Source organism: Melospiza georgiana, chromosome 28 (genome assembly GCF_028018845.1).
Source record: "Melospiza georgiana isolate bMelGeo1 chromosome 28, bMelGeo1.pri, whole genome shotgun sequence".
Classification (NCBI taxonomy): domain Eukaryota; kingdom Metazoa; phylum Chordata; class Aves; order Passeriformes; family Passerellidae; genus Melospiza; species Melospiza georgiana.
Genome location: NC_080457.1, coordinates 2,809,079 through 2,833,217, shown reverse-complemented (window position 1 = coordinate 2,833,217; position 24,139 = coordinate 2,809,079). Strand labels below are relative to the sequence as shown.

Below are 24,139 nucleotides of genomic sequence, written 5' to 3'. Positions count from 1 at the left end.
AGCCCTTGATAAAGAACAGATCTGGGCTGCTTTGAAATGGGAACGTTCCCGAGTCGTGATTTTTCCCTGGCCTAATTATGGAAATTTTTTAATTAGTTGATAAGGAAGATCACTGGGAAATTGCAAAGGAAACATTTTGAGGTGAAGCTGGGTCTGCCTGGAGCCAGGAGCTGCTGCAGCTGCTGGACCTTGCTGGGCTCAGGGTGCTGAGGGAGCTGAGCATCCCTGATGCTTCTTTTGGTGAAGTTTTGGGTTTTTCTGGCCCACAGGTGTGATGCTGGCAGCTCTGGGCCAGCTCTGCTCACTCCCACTCAGGGATGAGCTGGGGGCTCTGTTGGGGATCAGGCTGTGCCCCTCTGTCTGCAGTTTGAGCATTTCTGCTCTGACATCTGGCCCCTGCAGCAGGAATTGCTGAATGTGGGGTGGGTTTTGCCTGTTTAGGATCATGGGGGGTTCTCATCTTCTTGTCACCCCCAGTTCTCTGAGAGCTCTGCTGCCTTGGAACTGCAGAATTCTGCCCTTGGGGACATCTTTTGTGACATTTCTGTAAAACCACTGGCAAAGGGCTAAGAGCTTTTTTTGAGGATATTTTTCCCTTTATCTGTTGGAGCAGGAGAGATGTGAAACCAATGATTTGCCTCTTGCCAGCTGCCACTTGGCTCTTGTGCTACCCTGGATGTCCCTACCAGGACCAGGACAGGGTGGCAGAGATGCCAATGGTGGAAACCAGCAGGGAACGACCCAAACCTCCTGTATTTTGTGGATATGGGTAACTTTTGCCACATTTTGGGTTTTTCCTGAACTTTCTCTGTCAGTTTGTGTGGTTTGCTGCCCTGGATGTCCCTGCCAGGACCAGGACAATGTGGCAGAGATGCCAATGGTGGAAACCAGCAGGGAATGACCCAAACCTCCTGGTTTTTGTGGATGTGGGTAACTTCTGCCTAATTTCAGGGGTTTTTTTTCAACTTTCTCTGTCAGTTTGTGTGGTTTGCTGCCCTGGAGACCCCTGCCAGGACAACGTGGCAGAGATGCCAGTGGCCACCGCTGGTGGAAACCAGCAGAGCAGGACCCAAAGCTCCTGGTTTTTGTGGATGTGGGTAACTTCTGCCTAATTTTAGGGTTTTTTTCTGAATTTTCTCTGTCAGTTTGTATGTTTTGCTGCCCTGAATGTCCCTGCCAGGATCAGTATGGCAGAGAAACCAGTGGCCACCACTGGTGGAAACCAGCAGGGAACAACCCTACCCTCCTGTATTTTGTGGATGTGGGTAACTTCTGCCCCATTTAGGGGGTTTTTTTCTGAACTTTCTCTGTCAGTTCGTGTGGTTTCCCCAGCCAGGTGCCCAGGGGGCGTCAGTGCTGTTTGTGTTGGTCGGAAGCGCTGCTGCTCCGCGTTCCTTTGAAGGGCTGGAGGCACAGAGCCGCTCTGTGCTCTTCTGAGGAGCCTCAAACGCTCGTAGGAAAAAAAAAAAATCATAAAAATCCCAAAACAAGGGCAGCCTGTTATGGAGCCAGCAGGAGATGGGAGTGGCACAGAGCTGGGCTGGGGCAGGTTCTGCACCTCAGAGCCCTCCCAGCCAGAGCTGGGTGTGCTTCCTCTCATCCAAAGCCAGGGCCTATAAATATCCCCTCTCCAAATTTTCAAGAAGTATTAGGAACTCTCCAGGCTTATTTTTGAGGGCTGTTACGAAAGGGTTTTAGAGGATTAAAGCTCTCCCAGATTAATCTGCGCTCAGCCAGGGCAGTGCTGGCACCCCAGGCATGGGATGCAAGGGGTTCTCCATCAATCCTGGGCTCCCCACTGCCCATCTGGCTGGGAAAGGGGGCAGCTGGACTGGTGGGGAAGGGGAGAAACACCCCACAGAGCAGTTCCAAACTTTTCCCAAGCCCCACTGAACCCCCCCAGACCTGCCCAGCATCTGTATTGCTGCAGGATTGCACAGGTTGATGTCAAATTTCTGTGTCCTCTGGTTTCCAGAGGAAGTAATTAGCCAACAGGTGTAATTAGCCAACAGCAACTGGACCGTGGGGCAGTGAGGAACACTTCCACAGAGCCATGTTCCCAGTCCCCAACTTCTCCCAAGCCCCCCAGACCTGGCCAGCATCTGTATTGCTGCAGGATTGCACAGGTTGATGTCAAATTTCTGTGTCCTCTGGTTTCCAGAGGGGGTAATTAGCCAGCAGGTGTAATAACAATTTAATAAATGTGTCAAATAAGTGAGCCAGTTGTGGTGCAGAGCACAGTGTGCCTTTGGAGGAGTCTTCCAAGGGCTGGGGAGAAGCCAGATGGGAAAACAACAATTCCCTTGTCCAGGCTGGGTCTGTCCAGGCTGGGTCTGTCCAGGCTGGGTCTGTCCAGGCTGGGTCTCACTCCTGGCCAGGAGCTGCTGCACAACTCAGGGAGGGACCTGGGGCTGGCACTGCAGGGCTCACACCTGAATCTCACCTTCCTGGTGGTGACCTGTGTGCTCCATGGAAGGCACAATCAGTGCCAGAATCCCTGGGCAGGATGGGCACAGACCAATGCAGGGATGGCACAAAGGGATTTAGAGGCACCTGGCAGCCCCCTGGCCTGTGCCAGCCCTGCTGCAGTGCCAATGCTGCTCCCACGGGCATGGGGGCTCTGGGGCCTCCCAGGGCAGTGCCAAGGTGGGTTCTGGTGGCAGAAAATCATCTCCAGCACCAGCTGGCTCTTGGCACCTGCTGGGAAAGCTTCTCAGTTTGTCCTTGGGAGCACTTCTCCTCCTAAGGGCTTGGGCAAACCCTCTGGCAAGGGCACAGTGGTGCGTGGCAGAGATGCTGGCAGGTGGCAGGATGCCCTGAGAGCCCTGGGAGCTGCTCCCACTGCCCACCCACCCCCAAGGAGCTTTTCCTTCTCCCTCCAGGGATGGGAACCCAACCCCTGTGCAGCCCCAGTGGCTCTGGGGTGACAGAGGATGCAGAATCCTTGGAGAATTAGGGTGGTGAGACACTGTGGGGCCAGGCAGGGTCTCTGCTGCGTCTGTGGAAGGTGGGCTCAGGTCTTGAGGGGCTGCAGAGGGTTTGTGAATGGCCCTGCTGAGCTACTCTGGCCCCAGCACAGGGATGGGCAGGGCAGGCAGGGTCACAAAGAGCCTCTGTGAGGGATTTGGCCTCTCCCTGCCTGCCCTGGCTCCAGCGGGGCTTTGATGGGTGTAAATCAGTAACACAGAGCAGGAAATCCTGCAGAACCCAGACCTTGCTGACCCTGTCACCCCCAGACCCCCTCCTGCAGTAGGATCAGGCACTGCCAAGCTGGGTGCCAACAATCCTGCCTCTCCTCACCTGCTGACAAGGCCTCGGAAAAGGGAGAATTCTTCAAAACAGTAAAACAAATAAAATTAGGTCTTCTGGTGAGGGATTAAATGGGGGCCCTCAGCTGTATTTATAGAAGGTTCAAAAGTAAATCTGTTCCCAGACTGAATAAATATTTTGCTCAGGCAGGCACGATCTTTAGTTCATCTCTCTTGCAAAGACTTGAGTGAGAGGGGAATTGATTTTCTCCAGCCTGAGCAAGGCAAGCGCCTCTCAGACCCAGATAGGGAGTGAAGTCCCATTATCGGCTGAAATGGGGAAGCAGCTGGGAAATCATTAAAGAGAACGCAAAGACAAAGCTGCTTTAAGGAGGTGACAACTCGCTGTCCTCCGGTGGCTGGGGCTGCTTTGGGGCTGTGTCACTGCCCCCATCAGAGGGTTTGGGTGACATTTTGCAGGTGCCCTGGGAGATGGGCATGGCTGGCACTGTGTGATTGCACAGATCCCTGCACAAGGGATGGCATGGGGGGGATGTCCTGGTTTAGGGCAAATTTGGGAGTAAACCTCCAAAGGGGCCCCTCCAGAAAGCAAACCCGCTTGGCTTCTCCCCACAACCGGGTTGGGAAGGATTCCTTGGAGAGAAGTGGAAAGAACCTGTTTATTTAACAGGCACGGCACCCCCCAGCACACAAAATGAACAATACCAGATGACACCACTCTGAAAAAGATGACAAATTCAGAAAGTCTCTCTTGGGGCTGGTCGCTCTGTTATCAGTCCTTGGGGTGCTGGGGCAGCTGCTGCAGCATGGTGCAAATTCTTGGTGTTTCCCAGGTCCCAGTCCGGAGCAGGTTCTAGTAGGTCCAAAAAAGGGAAAGGAGAAACAGCCCAGGGAAAATTCGGACTGCTTAGCTAAACAAATGAGCAGAAGCAAAAAGCAGGAGAAAAGCAGAAGCAAGAGCAAAGCGAAAAGCAAAGCAAAAAGCAAAAGCAGCACCATGTACTGCCCTGTCTGTGTGTCCCACCAGGCTGATAAGAGAACACAAACAAAACTTTGCTCTTCAGAGCCAGTCTTGAAGGCACAGAACATGATATGCAGCATAACAGAACACACAGATGGGGATACAAGCATCACAACGTCGCCTCAGGATAGGGGACCTGTGAGTGGCTCCCCTGGATGAGGGGGATCCATCCAGGTGTGGTGGCAGTGCCAAGGACATTGACCTCGTTCTGCATTCCTGCATGGATCACCTGGAGGTGCAGACACACCGACACGGGGCTGGAACTGCCCTCACAATCGGGTTTCTGCACTCACACACCTGCTGGGCTGTGGCTGCCCTGTCTGTAAGGATGAGAGGGAACTGCTGGCACATCCCTGTCCCCTGTGACCGTGTTCACAGGGCTCTGAGGATGAGGGAAGAGATGCAGATCTGAGTCCATGTTTCAGAAGGTTTGATTTATTATTTTATGATATATATTATATTAAAACTATACTAAAAGAATAGAAGAAAGTATTTCATCAGACGGCTAGCTAAGACTAGAATAGGAAAGAATAACAAAGATTGTGACAGAGTCAGAGCTCACTGTGACTGGCCATTAATTAGAAACAACCACATGAGACCAATCACAGATGCACCTGTTGCATTCCACAGCAGCAGATAACCATTGTTTACATGTTGTTCCTGAGGCCTCCCAGCTTCTCAGGAGGAAAAATCCTAAGGAAAGGATTTTTCATAAAATGTGTCTGTGCCAGTCCCCAGCCTATGGATGCAGCCATTGGTGCTCAGGCTGAGGCAGGTGGGTCCCAGCAGAGGCTCCTCCGGCAGCCCAGGGTGCTCAGCACAATTCCAGCTCCAAGATCTCCTTAATTCCAGCCAGACCCGGTGTTTGCAGACATCACTTACTGCCAAAACAAGAGCTCAGTGCTTTGCTCTTGATCAAAGCAGCTGCCAGGACAGTGCCAGGGCAGTGTGAGCTGCTCAGCCGGGGCTCCCGGAACTGCTGGGCCTGAATATTTTGATTTGGAAGCTCAGCCTGATATAGGATGGAGTACCCTGCTAGGCTCACCATGGCTAATAGGAAGAGCAGGCCTGGGTTGAGGTCTGCTAAGGAGAATGGAAGGGGCAATGGGGATCAGATTGAGATTGCTAGGAGTAAGGCTGGTATTGGGGTTGTGATAAATAAGATTGGGGAGGATGTTGGTGGTCGAATAGGCTCTTTGATAAATAGTTTCACACTGTCTGCTAGAGGTTGTAGGAGTTTGCAAACACAGCAATGTTTGGGCCCTTTCAGCCTTGTATGTAGCTCAGGATTCTGCGCTCTACTAGCATGAGGAAGGCTGCTGCAATTAAGATTGGAAGGGCATAGGAGAGGGCTATGATGAGGTTGATTAAGAGAGGGTTTGGGTTAAGCGAGGGAGAAGATTTGCATCCGAGACTGCCGGGGCTGCTGGGCCTACCAAGGCTCCCGGTGCCACCGGGGCCACCGGGGCTCCCCATCTCCCCACGGCTGTAGTGCTCCCCTTGCCTTCTCCCCGGTCAGAAAGGAAACCATAAAAAGGAGAATGAAGAGCAATCCAAAGCCTTTGGCAGTGTTTTCCAGCTTGGTTTTCCGTGGCAGAATCACATCACGCAGATGCTGCCTGCAGGAGGGTGCCCAGCCCCAGGTGGGTGCCTGGTGAGGGGAGTGGTGGCGGTGCCTGGAGAGAGTTCGCTGTGCGAGCTCTGTCCTCCCGGCGCTAAAAAAAGGCACGAAATGAGCAAAATTACGCGCTGAGTCACTGATTGTTCACCCGCTGCTTTAGTCACCAGCGCTCCCACACCGGGGGACGCTCGCTGAGGGGGCACAAACCGAATTGTCACCGCCTTCAGTGGATGTGGCCCAGAGCAGCGACGAGCTCCTGCTGCCCTCACAGCCTCTGCCACCACACAGCCCATCCGCGGCCGCAGGAGCTGCTCAATTAATGACAGCTCCCTGATGAATGCGCTGATTAATCGCGGCCGTGTGCTGCGGAGGTGGTGGCAGGGGACAGCTGCAATGTCCCCTGTCACTGTCCTGGCCTCTGTCCTCCCACGGGCACACCGTGGGGGGAGCTCCGTGCCTCAGTTTCCCCGCTGCTCCCCGGTGTCCCCCACCCATCCCCGCGCTGTTTGAACCCGCCGTGCCGGAGCCCAGCGTGTGTGAAAGAGCCTGTCTGAGCTCAGGGAAGAGCCATAAAGGGCCTATTTATGGAGCTGGCTCCTCACAGTGTTTTCAGACACAGCCCTCGCATGTTTTCATAACAGCAACGCCTCCGCCTCTCGCCGGCTCCGGCGGCGCGGAGCCTCCCGCCGCTGTGCCCCGGGGAACCGGGGAACCGGGAGCCCTGGCAAGGGGCTGCAGGCTGCGGGGATCCCCCTGGCATCCCGGTGAGGCCTCGAGGCCGCTCCAGGGCCGTGCCTTGGAGCTGTGCCCGGCTGGGACACGCTCGGGGCCTGGCACGGCCCGGCTGCGGACGGAGCTGTCAGCAGCCCCTCTGCCCCGGCTGCTTCCCACAGCCTGTGCTGGGAGAATTAACACACAAACGTCAGGGGTTTCTGTCCAAAAGGTGTCCTTTTACTTTATTTGAATAAAGGAAGAGGCCATGAGGTATTCCCGTGGGGGTCTCTGAAATTTTTGGAGGATGCAGCCTCCTTTTAATCACAATTTCCCTTCTCTCTTCCCACATTAGCTGAGGTACTTGAGAGGTAAAAAATTCTCAATATGCCTGATGCCGAAGATTTCCCTCTAATGCATAACCCTCCCTTATATTAGGAAAATTATTCCACAAACACCAGAGGTTTGTATCCAAAAGGAGGCAGAGGAGTCCTTTTACTTTATTTGAATAAAGGAAGAGGCCATGGGGTATTCCCGTGGGGTCTCTCAAATTTTTGGAGGATGCAGCCTCCTTTTTATCCCAATTTCCCTTCTCTCTTTCCCCATTGGCTGAGGTACTTGAGAGGTAAAAAATTCCCCATATGCTTGATACCAAAGATTTCCCTCTAATGCATAACCCTCCCTTAAGTTAGAAGAATTAACCCACAAACATCAGAGGCTTATGTCCAAAAAGGAGGCAGAGGAGTCCTTTTGCTTTATTTGAATAAAGGGAGAGGCCATGGGGCATTCCCGTGGGGTCTCTCAAATTTTCGAAGGATGCAGATATCGCTGTCAGCTCCAGCTGCAGGCAGGCCTGGAGACCCTTTAGTTTAGGCTACATTGCATTACATACTTTTCTTTTGGTTACAATACATTATATACTTTTTTTTGCTGAGCATCTTCATACAGTAGAACCAATCTATACCTTAACTTTTATCTCTAGCCTATCATAACTACTGTAATTACCATATTCATGCTACTGTTCTCCAATCACTCAAAGTCAGTACATTACAGTTTAAGCTGGAAGTTGTTTTTCAGTTTTCTTGCAGTGGAAAATTCTGAGACCTTTTTTCTACTTGCAACATTTGCTGACTTGTTTGCCAGTGCTATCTTTCTGCTTGGTAAAAACATCTTCTTGTTTGGGGTAGGTTTATCCTTTGCTCTAAGTCATAAAAATCTCTCCTAACTGACATAACCAAGAAGGCAAAGGGTATCCAGTAAGACTGGCTCAGCAATTATTCTATATCAAAACTTGCTTCCATCTCTATTCCTTCATCAGATTTAAAAATCTTTCTGCTAAGCACACATATCTGTGAGACTTTCCTGCCAAACTTCCATCCTTTCCAACATCATGAATCCGTTTTGGAATTCCTTTCAAGCAGGAGCTTTGACCCACCCGAGCTCATTAAATAACCTTAAATAAATCCTCCAGCTGCCACCTGCACTGCCAGCCAGGGCTGGCTGCCCTGTGCCCTCCTGGGAGCAGAGGTTTCCCACTCTAATTGGACACACGTGCTGCTCTCCTGACCCTGGTGAGCTCCAGCACAGCCCAGGATTCTCTCACTGCAGCAGCTGGGCAGCTTCACCCCAGGCTGCAGGAGCAGGGCTGGGACTCCTGGAGCTGCAGGAGCTGGGAGAGGAGTGTAGAAACCAAACCATGGTGAGAGGAGGGAGCAAATCCAGGCCATGCTTGTCACTGAACTGATTAAACCCCAGCTCTGAAGCTCTTCCCCTGTCCTCTAGCCAGTGAGCAGTGTATAACTTCATTACTGCACATCCAGGAGTCGCTGAGGGATGTGGGCGATTCATTATCATCTGTCCCATTTCATTTCCCTGCCTGTCAGCTCTGGTGCTCACAGACAAGGCAGGCTTTCAGGGTGTGAACTGAGGCTGGAGGCTCCTGCAGCACAATTGTGGCACCCCCATCACTTTTGGGGACTCCCCAGCACCACCTTGGGGGGCTCAGGGGTTTTGTGGCACCACCATCACCCAGCTCAGGGCTTTAGGGGCTTGGCTGTCAGCAGGGACGTCATGAGCTGGGTGTGCAGCATCATTCTGGGGACCCCCAGCCCTCAGTGAGGGGGAATGCAGGAGTCAGGGATGGTTTTAACTGGTTCTGATGCCTCGCCTAGTGATGGCTCTGGTGCCATGGTGCTGTCCCCTGTCAGACAGGTCTGTCCTGCTGGGTCCTGCTGGGCTCCTGCCTCAGATCCTGGGGACTAATTGCTCTGCAGAAAGCATTTCTCACAAGTTTCCTTCATAAGAAACAGTAAAAAGGCTTTGATTTACCTCTTTTCTTTTCTTCCTGTCTTTTTTCCCTCCCTTCCTACCCCAAATGCAGAAGCCCCTTTGATCGTGTGGGTAACAAGCAGCTCTGTTTGTGCTGGGGAGTTGTCAGTGTGCTAACACGACAGCACAGTCTCCTTGTCACCTCACACACAATGAATTATTCCTCTCTTTGCACCATCTCTGGGATAAATGACTGCTCCCAGATGGGCTTGTCACCCATCCTTAACCTCTGATCCCTGCCCAGCATGGAGTGCTGGCCACTGCAGCTCACCCAAAGGCTGCAGCAAAACGTTGGAGTGGGGAATTGTCAGCCTGGCTTGAAAGCAAATTGCTTTGCCAATTTATTTTCTTTCTTGTGTATGAACATATTTCTCTTAAAGGGATGCTGTCACATTAAATATGGAGCTGCCAACTGCAGGCATTAAAAAATCATGGGTCGTCCCATTTTCCTTCCTCCCACTCTAAATTCTGAGAAAACAATAAATTAGGTTTTGGGTTTTTTTAACTTGTCATCTGCCTTCCAGCTCCAGATGCTTTTTGCAAACTTTTCCCAGCAGCTGGGAGGTTTGGGAGTGACAAGTGCCATGGAATTGGGACAGAGGGGGTGGCACTGGGGTGGCCCCTCAGCCAATTTGGGGTGCCAGGGGGGTCCCCAAGGGCAGAGCCAGGGCTGTCCTGGTGCTCAGGAGCCTCCTGCCACCACAGCTGATGGGACTGAGCCATGTGCTGGTAAGGAAATCTTCCCCAAATCTGCCCGTGAAGGGCGTCCACTGTCAACAAGTGTCACTGTGTCACTTTGTGTCACTTTGTCACATCTCCTGTGACAGATGCAGAAAATCCTTTTCAGCCTTTTACGTTTCCAAGCCCTTTTCTTTTTAGGGAAGGTGATGGAAGGAGTGTTGTTGTACTTGGACAAAACGTGTTTCCTTGCTGAGGTGGAGAAGGGAATTGTCATTTGTCACACTGAACATCTTAATGGAAGTTTCTGGATGTGTGGATCTGGGATGGGAGCATGTCTGATCTGATATCAGGTATCAGAAATCTCTCATATAGGAGAGATCTGATTGAAAACAGGTTCCAGATGGGGCTGGGTCAATGCTTTCCCTTTTTTTCTGCTGCAGGTAGGGATAAGTCTCTTGCTACTCTTTAATTTAAAAGAAAATTCTCTTCCACAGCTTCACTGCAGCCTCAGAGCTCAGCAGAGCTCAGCTGCCCCCAGCCCTACCACGTGGGCTCCAGAGCCTCCCCCAGCAGGGTGTTTGATAACATTGATTTTAATAAAGCTCTGGGCTTGTTTTGATGGACACATCCAAAGCACTACATGGATTTAAACAGATCCCATTGCAAATGTCTCTATCTGATACCCCTGGCGTGACCAGACTGCAAATGTCACTTACTTAGCACTATCAAATATTTAATTTGCCTTGTAATAGAGGAGCCTTTGAGAGCTCCAGCTTAAGCTGGAGGTCTCCTGTTAGCCAGAAGCTCTCCACAAATTCACTTAAAAGCCAATTTCTGCCTTGAAAAGCTCCTGATGCAGATGTGGGAGTGAGGGGAGCTGGGAGGGAAGAACTTTCCCACTGTGCTGGAACCCTGCTCATCACTGTAAGTGCTCGTGGTGGCTCCTCACCTTCGCCAGGGGAACACGTGGGTGTGGGAAGGGGGTTGGCAGTGCCATCCCGTGGTGTTTGTGCCAATGCTTGTGGTGTTGTGTGTCCAGTGGCATTGCTGCTGACCCTGCTGTCTGTGCCTGCAGTGGGGGTGGAGGGGCCCAGGAGCTGGCCTGGGTCTCAGTCTGGATCCTGCACTTGTGGAAAATCACATTTTATGGGCATTTCCCTGTGGCAGCTTCAGCAAACTGTGAGGGGAGCATGAGGTGCTGCCAGGGCTCAGAGTCTCCCTGGGCATCACCTGGTTCTCCGTGCTTTATTTATTTTTATTTTATTTTTATTTTTATTTTATTTTATTTTATTTTATTTATTTTATTTTATTTTATTTTATTTTATTTATTTTTATTTTTTATTTTTATTTTTATTTTTATTTTATCTTATTTTATTTATATTATATTATATTATTTTATTTTATTTTTATTTTATTTTTTAATTTTATTATTTTAATTTTATTATTTTTATTTTATTTTACATTTTTAAATTTAATTATTATTTACATATATATAATATATTAAATTAATATATAATTTTATTTTATTTTATTTTATTTTATTTTAATTAATTTTTAAAAAATATTTTATTTTATTTTATATTTTTTATTTTTTATTTATTTTTATTTTTATTTTTATTTTTATTTTTATTTTTATATTATATTATATTATATTATTTTATTTTATTATTTTATTTTATTTTTTAATTTTATTATTTTTATTTTATTTTACATTTTTAAATTTAATTATTATTTACATATATATAATACATATTAAATTAATATATAATTATATTTAATATTTTACTTTAATTTATTTTAATTAATTTTAAAAAATATTTTATTTTATTTTATTTTATTTTATTTTATTTTATTTTATTTTATTTTATTTTATTTTATTTTTTATATTATATTTTATTTTATTTTAATTACATCACACAGTGGCTCTGTGAGACCTGCCTCTGCCCAAACCTTTGTGCTGACCACAAGAATCCTGAAGGATGCTGTGATCTTGTCAGGTTCTCCTCATGCAGCAGAGATCCTGGGGATGTTTTGGGGGGTGAACCACGGAGCTCAGTCCTTCCTCCTCCTCTCTGTGCTCACACCTGGAGCCAAACCCAGGGATGGAATGTCTCCCTCCCTGCTGGGCTGGGAGCAGGTGGCACTGCCCAGGTTTTGTCTCCTCGAGCAGCCAGGCAGAGAGGCAGCATTTTCCCCTCCATGGTGTCTCCTTCAGCCGGGTTTCGCTGTCCTGAGCGGGGCTGGGATCTGCTGATTCAGGGGACAGGCAGCCCTGCATGCGGCGTGAATGATCTTGGTGTGCACGGGAGAGGACAGCGGCACCGCGGGATGCTCCCTGTCCTCCCCGAAGGCTGCAGGACGCCCCAGTGCCCTTCAGCCTGTGGCAACGGGGCTGAGGGGGGCCCCAAGAGCATCTGAGGGTAAGAATTGGGAATTTGGGGCGTCAGAACTGAGGGTTGGGGGTGCTATGAGCTCTGTGTGTGTCCCCGTGCCAGGAGCCAGCCTGCAGAGCAGAGCCCTTGAGGAGAGACAGCTCCCACTAATCCTTGCTCTGATGGTTTATGGACTGATCCTAAAATGTGCCTGGCTGTGGCATTAGCAGAGCATATGCCAGGCTTTGGGGGCAGCTGGTTTGATGCAGTGTTATGAAATGCTGGAATGCTGCAGCCATGGCCAGGCCCTCCAAAACCTGCAATCTGCCAGGTGTGCTCAGGGCAGCACGCTGAAACATCAGCTGATGCTACAGCAGCTCCCCTGGGCACCTCCATGCCCGGGACAGAGCTCCCTGTGCCCTTCCCAGCCCTTCACCAGTGCTCAGCGCCCCTTTATGAACTTACACAGGGAATTTTGTGCCCAGACCCATTCCCCCATATCCCCTGTCACTGAGAGCTGCTGCCAGGTGTACCCAGTGCCCCTTTATGAAATTACAGTGAATTTTCAGCCCCCAGCACCATTCCCCCATCTCCCCTGTCAGGTGTGAGCACTCAGTGCCCCTTTATGAAATTACAGTGAATTTTCAGCCCCTAGCCCCATTCCCATGTCCCCTGCCAGATGTGAGCACCCAGTGCCCCTTTATGAAATTACAGTGAATTTTCAGCCCCCAGCCCCATTCCCGTGCCCCCTGTCACTGAGAGCTGCCGCCAGGTGCACCCAGTGCCCGCTCTCGGCCCAAGGTGGCCGCTCCGGTGCCACCCCTGCCAGCTGGCATGCCACCCCTGCCCCGCGTGACAAAGCCCGGCGCTCTTTGGGACCCTGCTGAGCCCCGGGCACCGGTTCGTGCCCGGCTCCGCTCCGGAGGCTGCTGATGAGCGCTGATTTAGTGGCGATCGAAGCGCGCTTGAAACCCGAGCCAGGCGCCTGCAGCGCTCCAGGCACGGGCTGCGGTGCCCGGAGGTGGCACAAGGGCAGAGCCGGCCGGGCACGGCCGTGCCAAGGGCAGGGCTCCGCACCAGCACAGGTAGGAGCCGCCCGTGCCAGGCTGGGGCACCCGGGGCTGCCCTGAGGAGGGGCTGGGGCTGAGCACGGGTGGGTGGGAGGGCTGGGAATGGCCTGTGCCCGCGGTCAGGGGGCTCTGGGGATGCTGGGGGGCTCTGGGGGTCCCTGCTGGCTCTGGAGGGGGCACAGCAGGTGTGGCAGGGGCAGGATCACAGGGGTGGGGATGGGATGCAGGGATTGAGCTGGGCTGAGGGGTTGTGGCAGCTCTGGGGGTCCTTGCAGGGGTGGACAGGGACAATGACACTGCTCCTAACTCATGGGGTTTGGGGGAATTTTGTGACAGCTCTTGGTGGTCACTTTGATGCCAACACTTTCTTTTATTTCTGTTGTTTTTATTTGCTGTTGTGTGTACTCTGGGGGTCCTTGCAGTTTTGGACAGGGGACAATGACACCGATCCTTACTCAGGGGATTTGAGGGAATTTTGTGACAGCTCTTGGTGGCCACTTTGATGCCACTATTTTCTTATACTTCTGCTTTTATTTGCTGTTGTGTGTACTCTGGAGGTCCTTGCAGGTGTGGACAGGGACAATGACACTGGTCCCTACTCGGGGGGTTTGGGGGAATTTTGTGACAGCTCTTGGTGGTCACTTTGATGCCAACACTTTCTTTTATTTCTGCTTTTATTTACTGTTGTGTGTACTCAGTGGGAGGCAAGGAAGGTGATGCCAACACTTTCTTTTACTTCTGCTGCTTTTATTTACTGTTGTGTAAATGGGAGGCAAGGAAGGTGCATTCAGTAGAATGTAACCCAGTGAACTCAAATAAGGTTTTTTTTTCCCTTCAGATTTCTTGCTCTTTTACCAAGTCCATGCACTTTCTGTTCAGGTGATGTTTTCCCTCACTGCTGAATGGAGAGATCTCCCAGTTAGCTCCTGTCAGGTCCCCTCAGCTCTGTGGCAAAGGCAGTTTGATTTGAGGGGAGGTTCAGGCCATGTGTGCTGGCTCTCCTGAGTTCAGTCCCAATAAAAATCCCATGGGATACAAGCTGGTGCTGATGGGAGGAGGGAGCACGAGGGTCCCTGCTGGGGTGGGACACTGAGAGAAGAACATCCCTGCACAGATGGGCATGGGAAATTCTATCCAGGCTGGGATAACAGCACTCCCTGTGCCTTTATGGGTCTGCTCCACGTTATTCAGGATACAGGAAATGGTATAGAAATAATGGGGATGATAATGGGAATAATGGGAAAGGAGCTGACCTGCATCAAAGCTGCTCCCTCATCAGGATTTTGGAGCTTGGCCAGAACCCCACTGCCCTGCTGATGTGCCTCATGCCCAGCCAGAGGCTTTTCTGGGATGCTGTGGGGTGCTGTGGATGCTGTGGGATGCTGTGGGGTGCTGCTTCAGCACAGTGTGTGGGACGGAGCCATTGCAGTGACTGCATTCTGTGTTGAAGTTTTGGTTTCTGGATTTTGCTTTGCACGCAGGAGCTGAGTGAAGGATGGCCCAGCACGGGGCTCCTTCCAACAACCAGCATCCAAAGGGACATCCCTGTGAGCCCTGGCTCTGAGGGGAGGGCAGCAAGGAGTGCAGGGTGTCCCAGGGCCCTGGAGGTGCCATTGGTGCTGCTCAGCCTGGGCACATCTGGCTGGGCTGGGTGAATTCCCAGGAGAACCCTTGGGAAGCTGAAACCCCAAAATTTGCCGCTGCTTGTGATCCTCCTGCATGGAGGAGACAAAACCTCATCAGTGCTGGGGTGGGATGGATGGTGGAGCTGGGATGTGGTGACCCTGTGAGCTCAGAGCCACCCTGGGGGTGTCACTCAACCTTCACCCTGCCTCAGTTTCCCTCCTGTGAAAGGCAACACCCCCCCCCCCCCCCCCATCCCCCGGCCAAAAATTCCTCAGTGCTTTGCTGGAAAGGTGAAATCTGCCCCAAATCAGGCGTCAGTCAGGGCACTGCCAGCCTGCACACGTGCCATGATCTGTCCCTGTGACCTGTCCCAGCCACCCGTCTGTGGCTCTGACACCCGAGAAGCAGAACAGGCCCAGAAGAAATTAAGTGAATGAGACAACAAGTGTGTGTGCAATTAGGACAGACCTTCAAACGCTGCCCCAGGGCTGGGACAGGAGCTGCTGCCTAATCAGAGCAACAGCAGCGCCCGTTCTAAAGACGAGCGAGACTTTGGGGATACTTTGTCCACATAATGTTCCAATTTTAGCTCTGCGCCCTGGGATGTAATTGCATTAAAAATACCCGGGGAGGGGGAGGATGCCAAGGGCACCCGGCGACCTGCCTGGGCTGGCTGTCCCCGAGGCCCCGGCTCACATTCCTGCTGCTGATCGCCTCCCAGATCTGCTTTCCGGTTGTTCTGCTAATGGTTATCCTGGGAAAGGCTCTGTTGGCAGCCAGGGGGAACATCTCCTGCTCCTTTGGGCTGAGCTATGGATGGGGACACCCGCGGCCACCTCCAGGCTGCAGTGAAGGAGTGCAGGACGGTGGGGATGGACGGAGAGGAGAGATCTCTGCAGCCAGGTGGTGGAATTTGGGGTTTATTGCAAAGGGCCAAGTGCAGGGCCCTGCTGGGAGCTGCCAGCACAGCTCAGAGCAGGCTGAGAGAAGACAGGGGGAGAGAGGATGAGAGGGTAAGAGGGTGAGAGAGTGAGGTTCCTGTTACAATACAAAAAATCTTCTGTGTTGAATATTCTAATTCTCACTAACTAATCTAGTACAATATACAAACCCTATGACATTTACACACAGCTTATAAGAATCATTACATTACCATCCTGTGTTATGAGAGGATGAGAGGGTAAGAGAGTAAAGGAGTAAAAAGGTCAGAGAGTAAAAGGGTAAAAGACCGAAGTTCCCGTTTCAATACAATAAATCATCTTCTGTGTTGAATATTGTAATTCTCACTAACCAATCTAGTCCAATATACAAATCCTATAGCATTTCCATACAGCCTATAAGAATCATTACATCACCATCCTGTGTTACATTTTAAACCCTAAAAACTCCTCTTTGGGCCCCTTCTGCCAAGCTGTAGGGTCTGCTCTGACCCTTGGAGCTGTCTGCAAGCAGAGGGTGTTGTTTGACTTTCAGCCAGCCACACGATTGTTTACCAGATGTTCAGTAACTAAGGGATCTCAAAGCTTGCTTTCATTTCAATCTCTCTTATAGTCTCTATATTCTCAAAATCTTTTGCCAGACAATCATATTTATAAAGCTTTCCTGTTTCATCTTCCCCGACACTGCAGGAAGGCACAGGATGGGGCTGTGGAGAGGGGAGCTCACCGGGTGGGCACTGCAGTGTCCCTGCCTTCTGTCCCCGCTGTCCCCGTTATCCCCGTTATCCCCGCTGTCCCCGTTGTCCCCGTTATCCCCGTTATCCCCGTTATCCCCGCTGTCCCCGTTATCCCCGTTATCCCCGTTGTCCCCGTTGTCCCCATTATCCCCGTTATCCCCGTTATCCCCGTTATCCCCGTTGTCCCCGTTATCCCCGTTGTCCCCGTTGTCCCCGTTATCCCCGCTGTCCCCGTTATCCCCGTTATCCCCGTTATCCCCGTTGTCCCCTGTCCTCGCTGTCCCCGGTGGCGGCTCCGGGACCGGGCGCGGAGCGGCGGCGCCACCGCGGGGCTGCGGCCGGGGCTGCAGAGAACCGAACCGAGTTCAGAGGGTTTAACTCTTGTTCAAAGCTCTGAAGGCCTTCGGTTTAGGCAATCCTAAATTTCTTAGACGATGGTAAGGCTTATAGGGGAGGTAGGAAGGAGGATGGCGGACATGGTGGTTAAGGTGGCAATTAGGATGCTGGTTTATGTTTTATGTCATTATCACTCTCTTCAGCTTCCTGAAGGGTGGCTGTGGTGAGCTGGGGGTCGGTCTCTTTCTCCAGGCAACAACAGACAGAACAAGAGGACACAGTCTCAAGCTGCACCAAGGGAGATGCAGGCTAGAATTAAGGAGGAAGTATTTTACAGAAAGAGTGGTCAAATACTGGAATCATCTACCCAGGGAGGTGGTGGAGTCACCATCCCTCGAAGAGTTTAAAAAAAGACTGGATGTGGCACTTGGTGCCATGATCTAGTTGAGGTGTTAGAACATGGGTTGGACTCGATGATCTTAAAGGTCTCTTCCAACCTAGAATTTCTGTGATTCTGTGTTGATGCTGGTCATTGTTTTATGTGGTTTGTGGTGTGCAGGGAGAGTGTAAAGGTAAAAGAACAGGCTTAGCAGGGAAAGGAGGGAGATAAGTGTGGCTGCTGGGGCTATGTCCTGCTTGTTTAATTCCTGAATGATAAGTCATTTGGGCAGGAATCCTGTCAGGAGGGGGAGTCCTGAGAGAGAGAGAGTAGGGTTAGCAGTAGTATTGCATTTAGTGATGGGATTTTGGTCCATGCCGTTATTAGGGTTGATAGCTTTAGGACTTTGATTGTATTTAGGGTGAAGAAAACACTTGCAGTTATTATAGCGTATAAGTAAAAGCTGAAGAGGGTGAGTTTAGGGTTGTAGATAATAATGATTGAGAGCCCGAGAACTGAACCCTGGTGGCCTCTGGGGCGCTGACTGTGGAGCCAGCACCACCAGCAGGGTTTGCACCTGAGCTGGATCCCTGGTGTGGTCCCTGCTGCCCTGGGCTCCGTGCAGCCCTGCCCAGGATGCCAGGGCCATCCTGCAGGGCACCCTTGGGTGCTGCCCGGGCACCCCCAGCCTCCCCAGCCCCTGCCTCGGCCCCTTGCCGTGCCTGGGGGGTTTGTGAGCCGCAGCTGCCAGCTCCGGGTCGGTAACAGGATCCCAGGGCTCGGGTGACCTTCGTGCCTCCCGGGCCGTGCTGGGTGTCCCAGCCATGCCCAGCCCGGTGTCCCAGCAAGGCAGAGGCTGCTGAGGGCTGTCCCCAGCTGACCCCAGGCCATCCATGGGCTGCTCTTCTCTGTGGTGTCACTGTGTGGGTCTGGGGCTCTCTCGGGGTCTCTGTCTGGTCAGAGTGACCCCTAGATGTGTTAGAAAGTCTCTTTTCCCAGCCTGGCAGTCGAAGGAGCCAGACCTCTTCAGTTCTCATTCTCAAGGTTATTTATTGTATCTTATCTATAAATTTTTTTCCTATCCCATCCAGCTGAGGTTCTCTCAGCAAGACAGTCCAAGGCACATTGCCCGTCTTTTATCTTTTTATACTAAAAACCTCGTGTACAATATTTACCATAACTTCCCAATCCCTATCACCTGTGTTAGACAGTGAGCTTCTACTCTAAACCAATCCAAAAGTGCCACCATCACAGCAGAAGATGGAGGCCAAGAAGAAGAAGGAGAAAGGCTGGACACTGCTGCCAGTATGGACCAGTTGCCTCCAGCTAGATCAACCCAGTCAGTCCCAGTATGAGACCATGTGCTCCCAGTTGCTCCCAGTTCCCCCAATTTGGGGGGGGGTGATGTGCAGGGTGTGTTCCCAGACACTCTCAGACACCCCCAGTGTCAATCCAGTCCCTCCCAGTATGATGTCAGTCAGGCCCAGTATATCCCAGTTACCTTCAGTCATTCCCAGTTCCTCCAGTTTGCTTGCAGCATGATCCCAGTTTCTCTCGGCTGCTCCCAGTAGCCCAAAGTGTGATCCCAGTCACCCCCTTTCAACCCCAATATGAGCCCAGTAAACTCCAGTATGATCTTTGTCACATGCCAGCACTCCCAGTATGGTCCCAGTGTAATCCCAGTTACTTCTGGTCTCTCCCAGTATGGTCCCAGTGTAATCCCAGTTACTCCCAGTCTCTCCCAGGATGGTCTCGGTGTAATCCCAGTTACTTCCGGTCTCTCCCAGTATGGTCTCAGTGTAATCCCAGTTACTTCTGGTCTCTCCCAGTATGGTCCCAGTGTAATCCCAGTTACTTCCAGTCTCTTCCAGTATGGTCCCAGTGTAATCCCAGTTACTCCCAGTCTCTCCCAGGATGGTCTCGGTGTAATCCCAGTTACTTCCGGTCTCTCCCAGTATGGTCTCAGTGTAATCCCAGTTACTTCTGGTCTCTCCCAGTATGGTCCCAGTGTAATCCCAGTTACTTCCAGTCTCTCCCAGTATGGTCCCAGTGTAATCCCAGTTACTTCCAGTCTCTCCCAGTATGGTCCCAGTGTAATCCCAGTTACTTCCAGTCTCTCCCAGTATGGTCTCAGTGTAATCCCAGTTACTTCCAGTCTCTCCCAGTATGGTCCCAGTTGCCTCCAGCATGGTTCCAGTTGCTTCTCTGGATCAACCCAGTCAGTCCCAGTATGATGCCATGTGCTCCCAGTTGCTCCCAGTACCCCCAGTACGGGGGATGTTGTGCAGGGTGTGTTCCCAGTCACTCTCAGACACCCCCAGTGTCAATCCAGTCCCTCCCAGTATGATGCAGACATGACCCCAGTGTGCTCCCAGTATGAACCAGTATGCCTCCAGCTAGATCAAGCCAGTCAGTCCCAGTATGATGCCATGCGCTCCCAGTTGCTCCCAGTCCCCCCAGTATGGGGGATGATGTGCAGGGTGTGTCCCCAGCCATTCTCAGACACTCCCAGTCCCTCCCAGTGTGATCCAGAGGCAACCCCAGCGTGCTCCCAGTATGAACCAGTGCCCCGCACGGTGCCAGCTGCCGGCAGCCGCTCTGTCCCTCTGTCCTCACAGTGGGTCTGTCCTTCCTCCCGCAGGCATGAAGCGCCCCCTGAGCCCATCCCAGAGCCCCGAGGGCGCAGTGCAGCTGGTGGAGGAGCCCAGCTGCCCCCCCAGCCAGCCCGAGCAGCGCCTGAAGAGGGAGAAGAAGCAGCAGTCGTTCACTCTGTGCGAGGTCTGCAACATCCAGCTCAACTCAGCTGCCCAGGCGCAGATCCACTACAACGGCAAGTCCCACCAGAAGCGCCTCAAGCAGCTAAACAAGGGGAAGATGCCAGCAGCCCAAGGTAGGAGCCCACCCAGCAGGTCAAGGTGGCCCAAAGGCTGCCCTCGCTCTGGCACAGCTGCTCTGTTGGGCTCGTGGCAAGTTTGGAGGTGCTTGGTTTTGGTCCTTGGCTCTTGGGGCCTTTCTGGGTCACTGCGACCCTGAGATTGGTAAAAGTCTCTTTTCCCAGCCTGAGCGCTTGAAGAATGAGTTGGAATTCTTCATTTCTCAGTCTCAAGGTTGTTTATTGTTCCTTATCTATAAAAATTTTCTCCTGTCCTGCCGAGGTCCATCCAGCAGGACAGTTCCAGGCACTCTGCCTGCCCCCAGGGCTGTGTTATGTCTTTGTACTAAAAACTGTATACAATATTTACCAGAACTTCCCAACATCCATCACCTATGTTAGACAGTGAGCTTCTACTCTAAACCAATCCAAAAGTGCCAACATCACAGCAGAAAATGGAGGACAAGAAGAAGGAGAAAGGCTGGACACACCCAGTTCCCTCCATCTTGCCTCCTGAACCCCCATACCAAACACCCTAAAATCTACTTTTCCACCCTGTGATAACTTTACTAATATTCTACTTAAACTGTTGTGGCTTGCTGATCTTCATATAAGGTTGGTAATTTGCTCATAATCAAACCCACAGGTGTTTTGGGCTCTGTGTCAGGGTCTCTGAGCCCCCTGGCCAGGGTTTGGGCAATCCAGGACAGCCAGAGGGATGTCCTGGTTTCCCACACTTGGTGCCTGTCACTTGCTGCAAGTGCAGAGCTTTCAGTCCTCAGGTGGTTTAGGGGCCCAAGAGGCCCAGCTGGACAGCAGAGGATGGACACACATGGGTCTGTCCACATGGTTGGTGCTGCTCTGTCTTTGTGGGTGTCTCCTTGAGCTCTGTCGATTGTTTGTGCAGCAGGGACATGCGTGCCCAAGGCTGTCACTTGCTGGGGTTCTGGATGCTGCTCTGCAGGTGCCAGCCTGACCTGTGCACTTCTCCTGTGTCTGTGCTGATTTTTGATCCAAAATGCTGCTCAGATGTTGGTGCTGAGGCCCCTCACCTGTTGGCTGTGCAGGGATGCTGCCACGTGCAGGTGCTGTGCTGCTGGGCAGGACAATGTACTTGTTTGTGCAAGGGCAAGGACTCACCTGCCCTCTGTGCCATCTGCCAGCATTCACCTGGCTGGGCCCAGCTGGCTGCTGCAGATTTTATGCACAAAAGCAGGGAAACGTGCCCAGAAATGTCACCCTGTCACCATGGCTGACCTGCTCTGCCTGAGCCTTTGGCTGTGAGGGTTTGTCATTAGCAGCAAACTGAGGGAATTGCACAGAAATCACAGAATGCCTTGGCATGGAAGGGACCTAAAAGATTAAATGGTTCCTTGCTCCTGCTCTGATTAGAGACTGGGCAGGCTGGAGCCATGAATTCCCAGCATGGCAATAGTCATGTGTGTGCCAAATCCTGCCCTGGCTGGTGCTGGTTTTGTATGGGATATGCAAAGGAGCAGCTCTCTCCATCAGCATTGCTGACAGATGGAAATATTGCCAGCTATTTTAATGGGGATGGGCCTCATAAATTCCAGCCTGCAGCTTCCAGCTTCTCCCCTCAATCTGCTTGTGGCCTGATGGGAGGCTGTCCAGGGATGCATTTCCTCCTGAGCCAAAGAATCCTGGGCCATGCCAGCCTGCTCTTTGTGCCCTGATCTCTGCCAGTGTGGCACCCCTGGGACCCCACACTGCTGGCCCCACAATCTCTGCTCTGCCAGGCATGGCACAGCCATTCCTGAGTGTGCAGGGCTCTGATCTGCTTGTGTGCAGAAACTGCAGGCAGCAGCTGCTCCCTGTGCCTCCCTGTCCCTCCCGTTCCCGCCGGAGCTGACCTTTCCCTGCACTTTTGGTTAAAAATGTCACTTCCAGCATTGTCACTGCGAGCCTTTCCCAGCCTCCTGAGGTGGCTGCGAGCTGGCTGATGTGACTCCTGTGCCACTTGATGCCATATGTGACCCGCCAAAATGCCAAAGGGACCATCCCTGTCAGGACCAGTGCAGGACAAGCTCCTGGCTGGACTGGCAGGGCCGTGGGGTGCTGGTGATGCTCTGTCCTGCTCCATCCCACTCCTCCAGGAGCCCTTCCCTGGTCAGATCTGCACCTTTGGGTGCTGAGAAAATGCATCTGCCTGCAGTTCTGGGAGCAGTCACCCCTTCTTGGGCAGCTGGGCTCAGCCTGGCACACAGGAATGGTCCCCAGTGGTGTGTCAGCACTGGGTGGGTCCTGGATTAAATGAAGTAATTAAGCTCAACAGAGATGGGCTGTTCATCTGGGTTGGAATCTCTGTCTCATGCTGAGACCTACAGCTGCATCAAAGGCAGCTTCCAGCCACCACTGAGTGTCCCTGCTCCCCTCTGGCTCCTGGGATCTGTTCTTCCTTTCCAGGCTGTGAAGCTGCAGAGGAGCAGCACTGGCAAACACGCTAATCAGTGTCATTGCAATTCATTAGCTCTGTGGCAGAAATCCCCCAACTTAAAAACAAATTATTGCTCATCAGACTTTTCATTTTGCAAGACAAACCCCAGATCCTTGCTGTCCTGTGTGGAATCGTGGTGAAGGTGGCCCTGCCCTGCCCCATCCCACTCCTCCAGGAGCCCTTCCCAGACCTGCACCTTTGGGTGCTGAGAAAATGCATCTGCCTGCAGTGCTGCGAGGTGTGACCCCTTTTTGGGCAGCTGGGCTCAGCCTGGCACACAGGAATGGCTGCCATGGATCCCCAGTGGTGTGTCAGCACTGGGTGGGTCTTGGATTAAATGAAGTAATTGAGTTCAACAGAGATGGGATGTTGCTCTGGGCTGGAATCTCTGCCTCATGCTGACACCTACAGCTGCATCAAAGGCAGCTTCCAGCCACCACTGAGTGTCCCTGCTCCCCTCTGGCTCCTGGGATCTGTTCTTCCTGCCCAGGCTGTGATCACTTGTGTCTCATGCAGCAGAGCTGCAGAGGAGCAGCACTGGCAAACACGCTAATCAGTGTCATTGCAATTCATTAGCCCTGTGGCAGAAATCCCCCAACTTAAAAACAAATTATTGCTCATCAGACTTTTCATTTTGCAAGACAAACCCCAGATCCTTGCTGTCCTGTGTGGAATCATGGTGAGGTGCTGATTAGACACGGGGTGGTCACAGATGAAAGATGTTTTCGTGCCGCAGATGCCAGCTCTAATCCAACTGGGTCACGAGTGATTTAATTACTGCCTGTGATTTCCCAGGCAGCCCAAGTGATCTCAGTTTGCTCTCAGAGTCCTCGGGAACCAAACCACAGCCTGGTGCTGAGTGAGCAGGAGGAGCTGAGCCACCCCAAAGTGGGCTGCAAAAGGGGCATGGGCGGGGGGTTGCTGCTGCTTCCCCTCATCCTGGATCATCTCTGGGGCTCTCATCAGGACAGGCTGAGCTGGAATATTTCAAAATTTACACCCTGACCCATTGCTCTCATCCTGGATCATCTCTGGGGCTCCCATCACAGCATAGACCGAGCTGGAGCATTTCAAAGCTTACACCCTGATCCATTGCTCTCCCCAAAAGTCCTTTCCAGTGTCTCAAAGAAGTCATGGGATGTACAGAGCAGCTCGTGCTGCTGCCAGAGTGCTGTCTCTGGGCTCTGCCAGCCCCCATCTCCCTCAGAGGCAGTGGGAGCACTCTCCTTTGGAGCACCAGCCTCTGGATTCCCTGGCAAATGTGAGCTGACAGCAGCTCATAGCCCTTTGGCCAGGGTCTGTGGGAAGGACGCTCTGTTCAGGCATCTCCTGTGCCCAGAAGGCTCCACACAAACCCCAGCTCAAACCTTCTCTTGCCTTTGGAGGCTGCTGAGCTGCTCCCCTACCCAAAAGCCAAAGCACCCGGAGGCAGCTGTGCCCTGGAGCTGGTTTGTGTCACAGGCTCTTCCTCCTCTCCAAAATCCATGGAATTCTGTGCCCTGACCCAGTGCTGTCACCCTGCCCCACACTGGGGCTGCCTGGTGCTGTCCCCCCTCCCCTCAGCCCTGGAACAGCAGCTCCTTGCAAAGGGAAAGGTCCTGGATTCCCCCAATTATGCACTGCAATGTCTGTCCATGCGTGTTTGGGAGCACAGAGGTTTGAGATGAGCAGGGAAATCGCTGTGACAGCTTCAGCATCACTGAGCAGGGCCCCTGGCAGGGGA

At 52.0% G+C, this 24,139-nt stretch overlaps 1 protein-coding gene across 1 annotated transcript in view; it reads left to right on the top strand.

Annotated features, from left to right (window-relative positions):
• The window catches only part of ZNF385C (zinc finger protein 385C), a 74,688-nt gene that overhangs the window by 5,886 nt on the left and 44,663 nt on the right, over positions 1 to 24,139 (top strand). Inside the window, exon 2 of the mRNA XM_058041523.1 lies at positions 19,731 to 19,979. Within this exon, the coding sequence (XP_057897506.1) occupies positions 19,731 to 19,979 (249 nt within the window). The remainder of the gene's footprint in view (positions 1 to 19,730; positions 19,980 to 24,139) is intronic.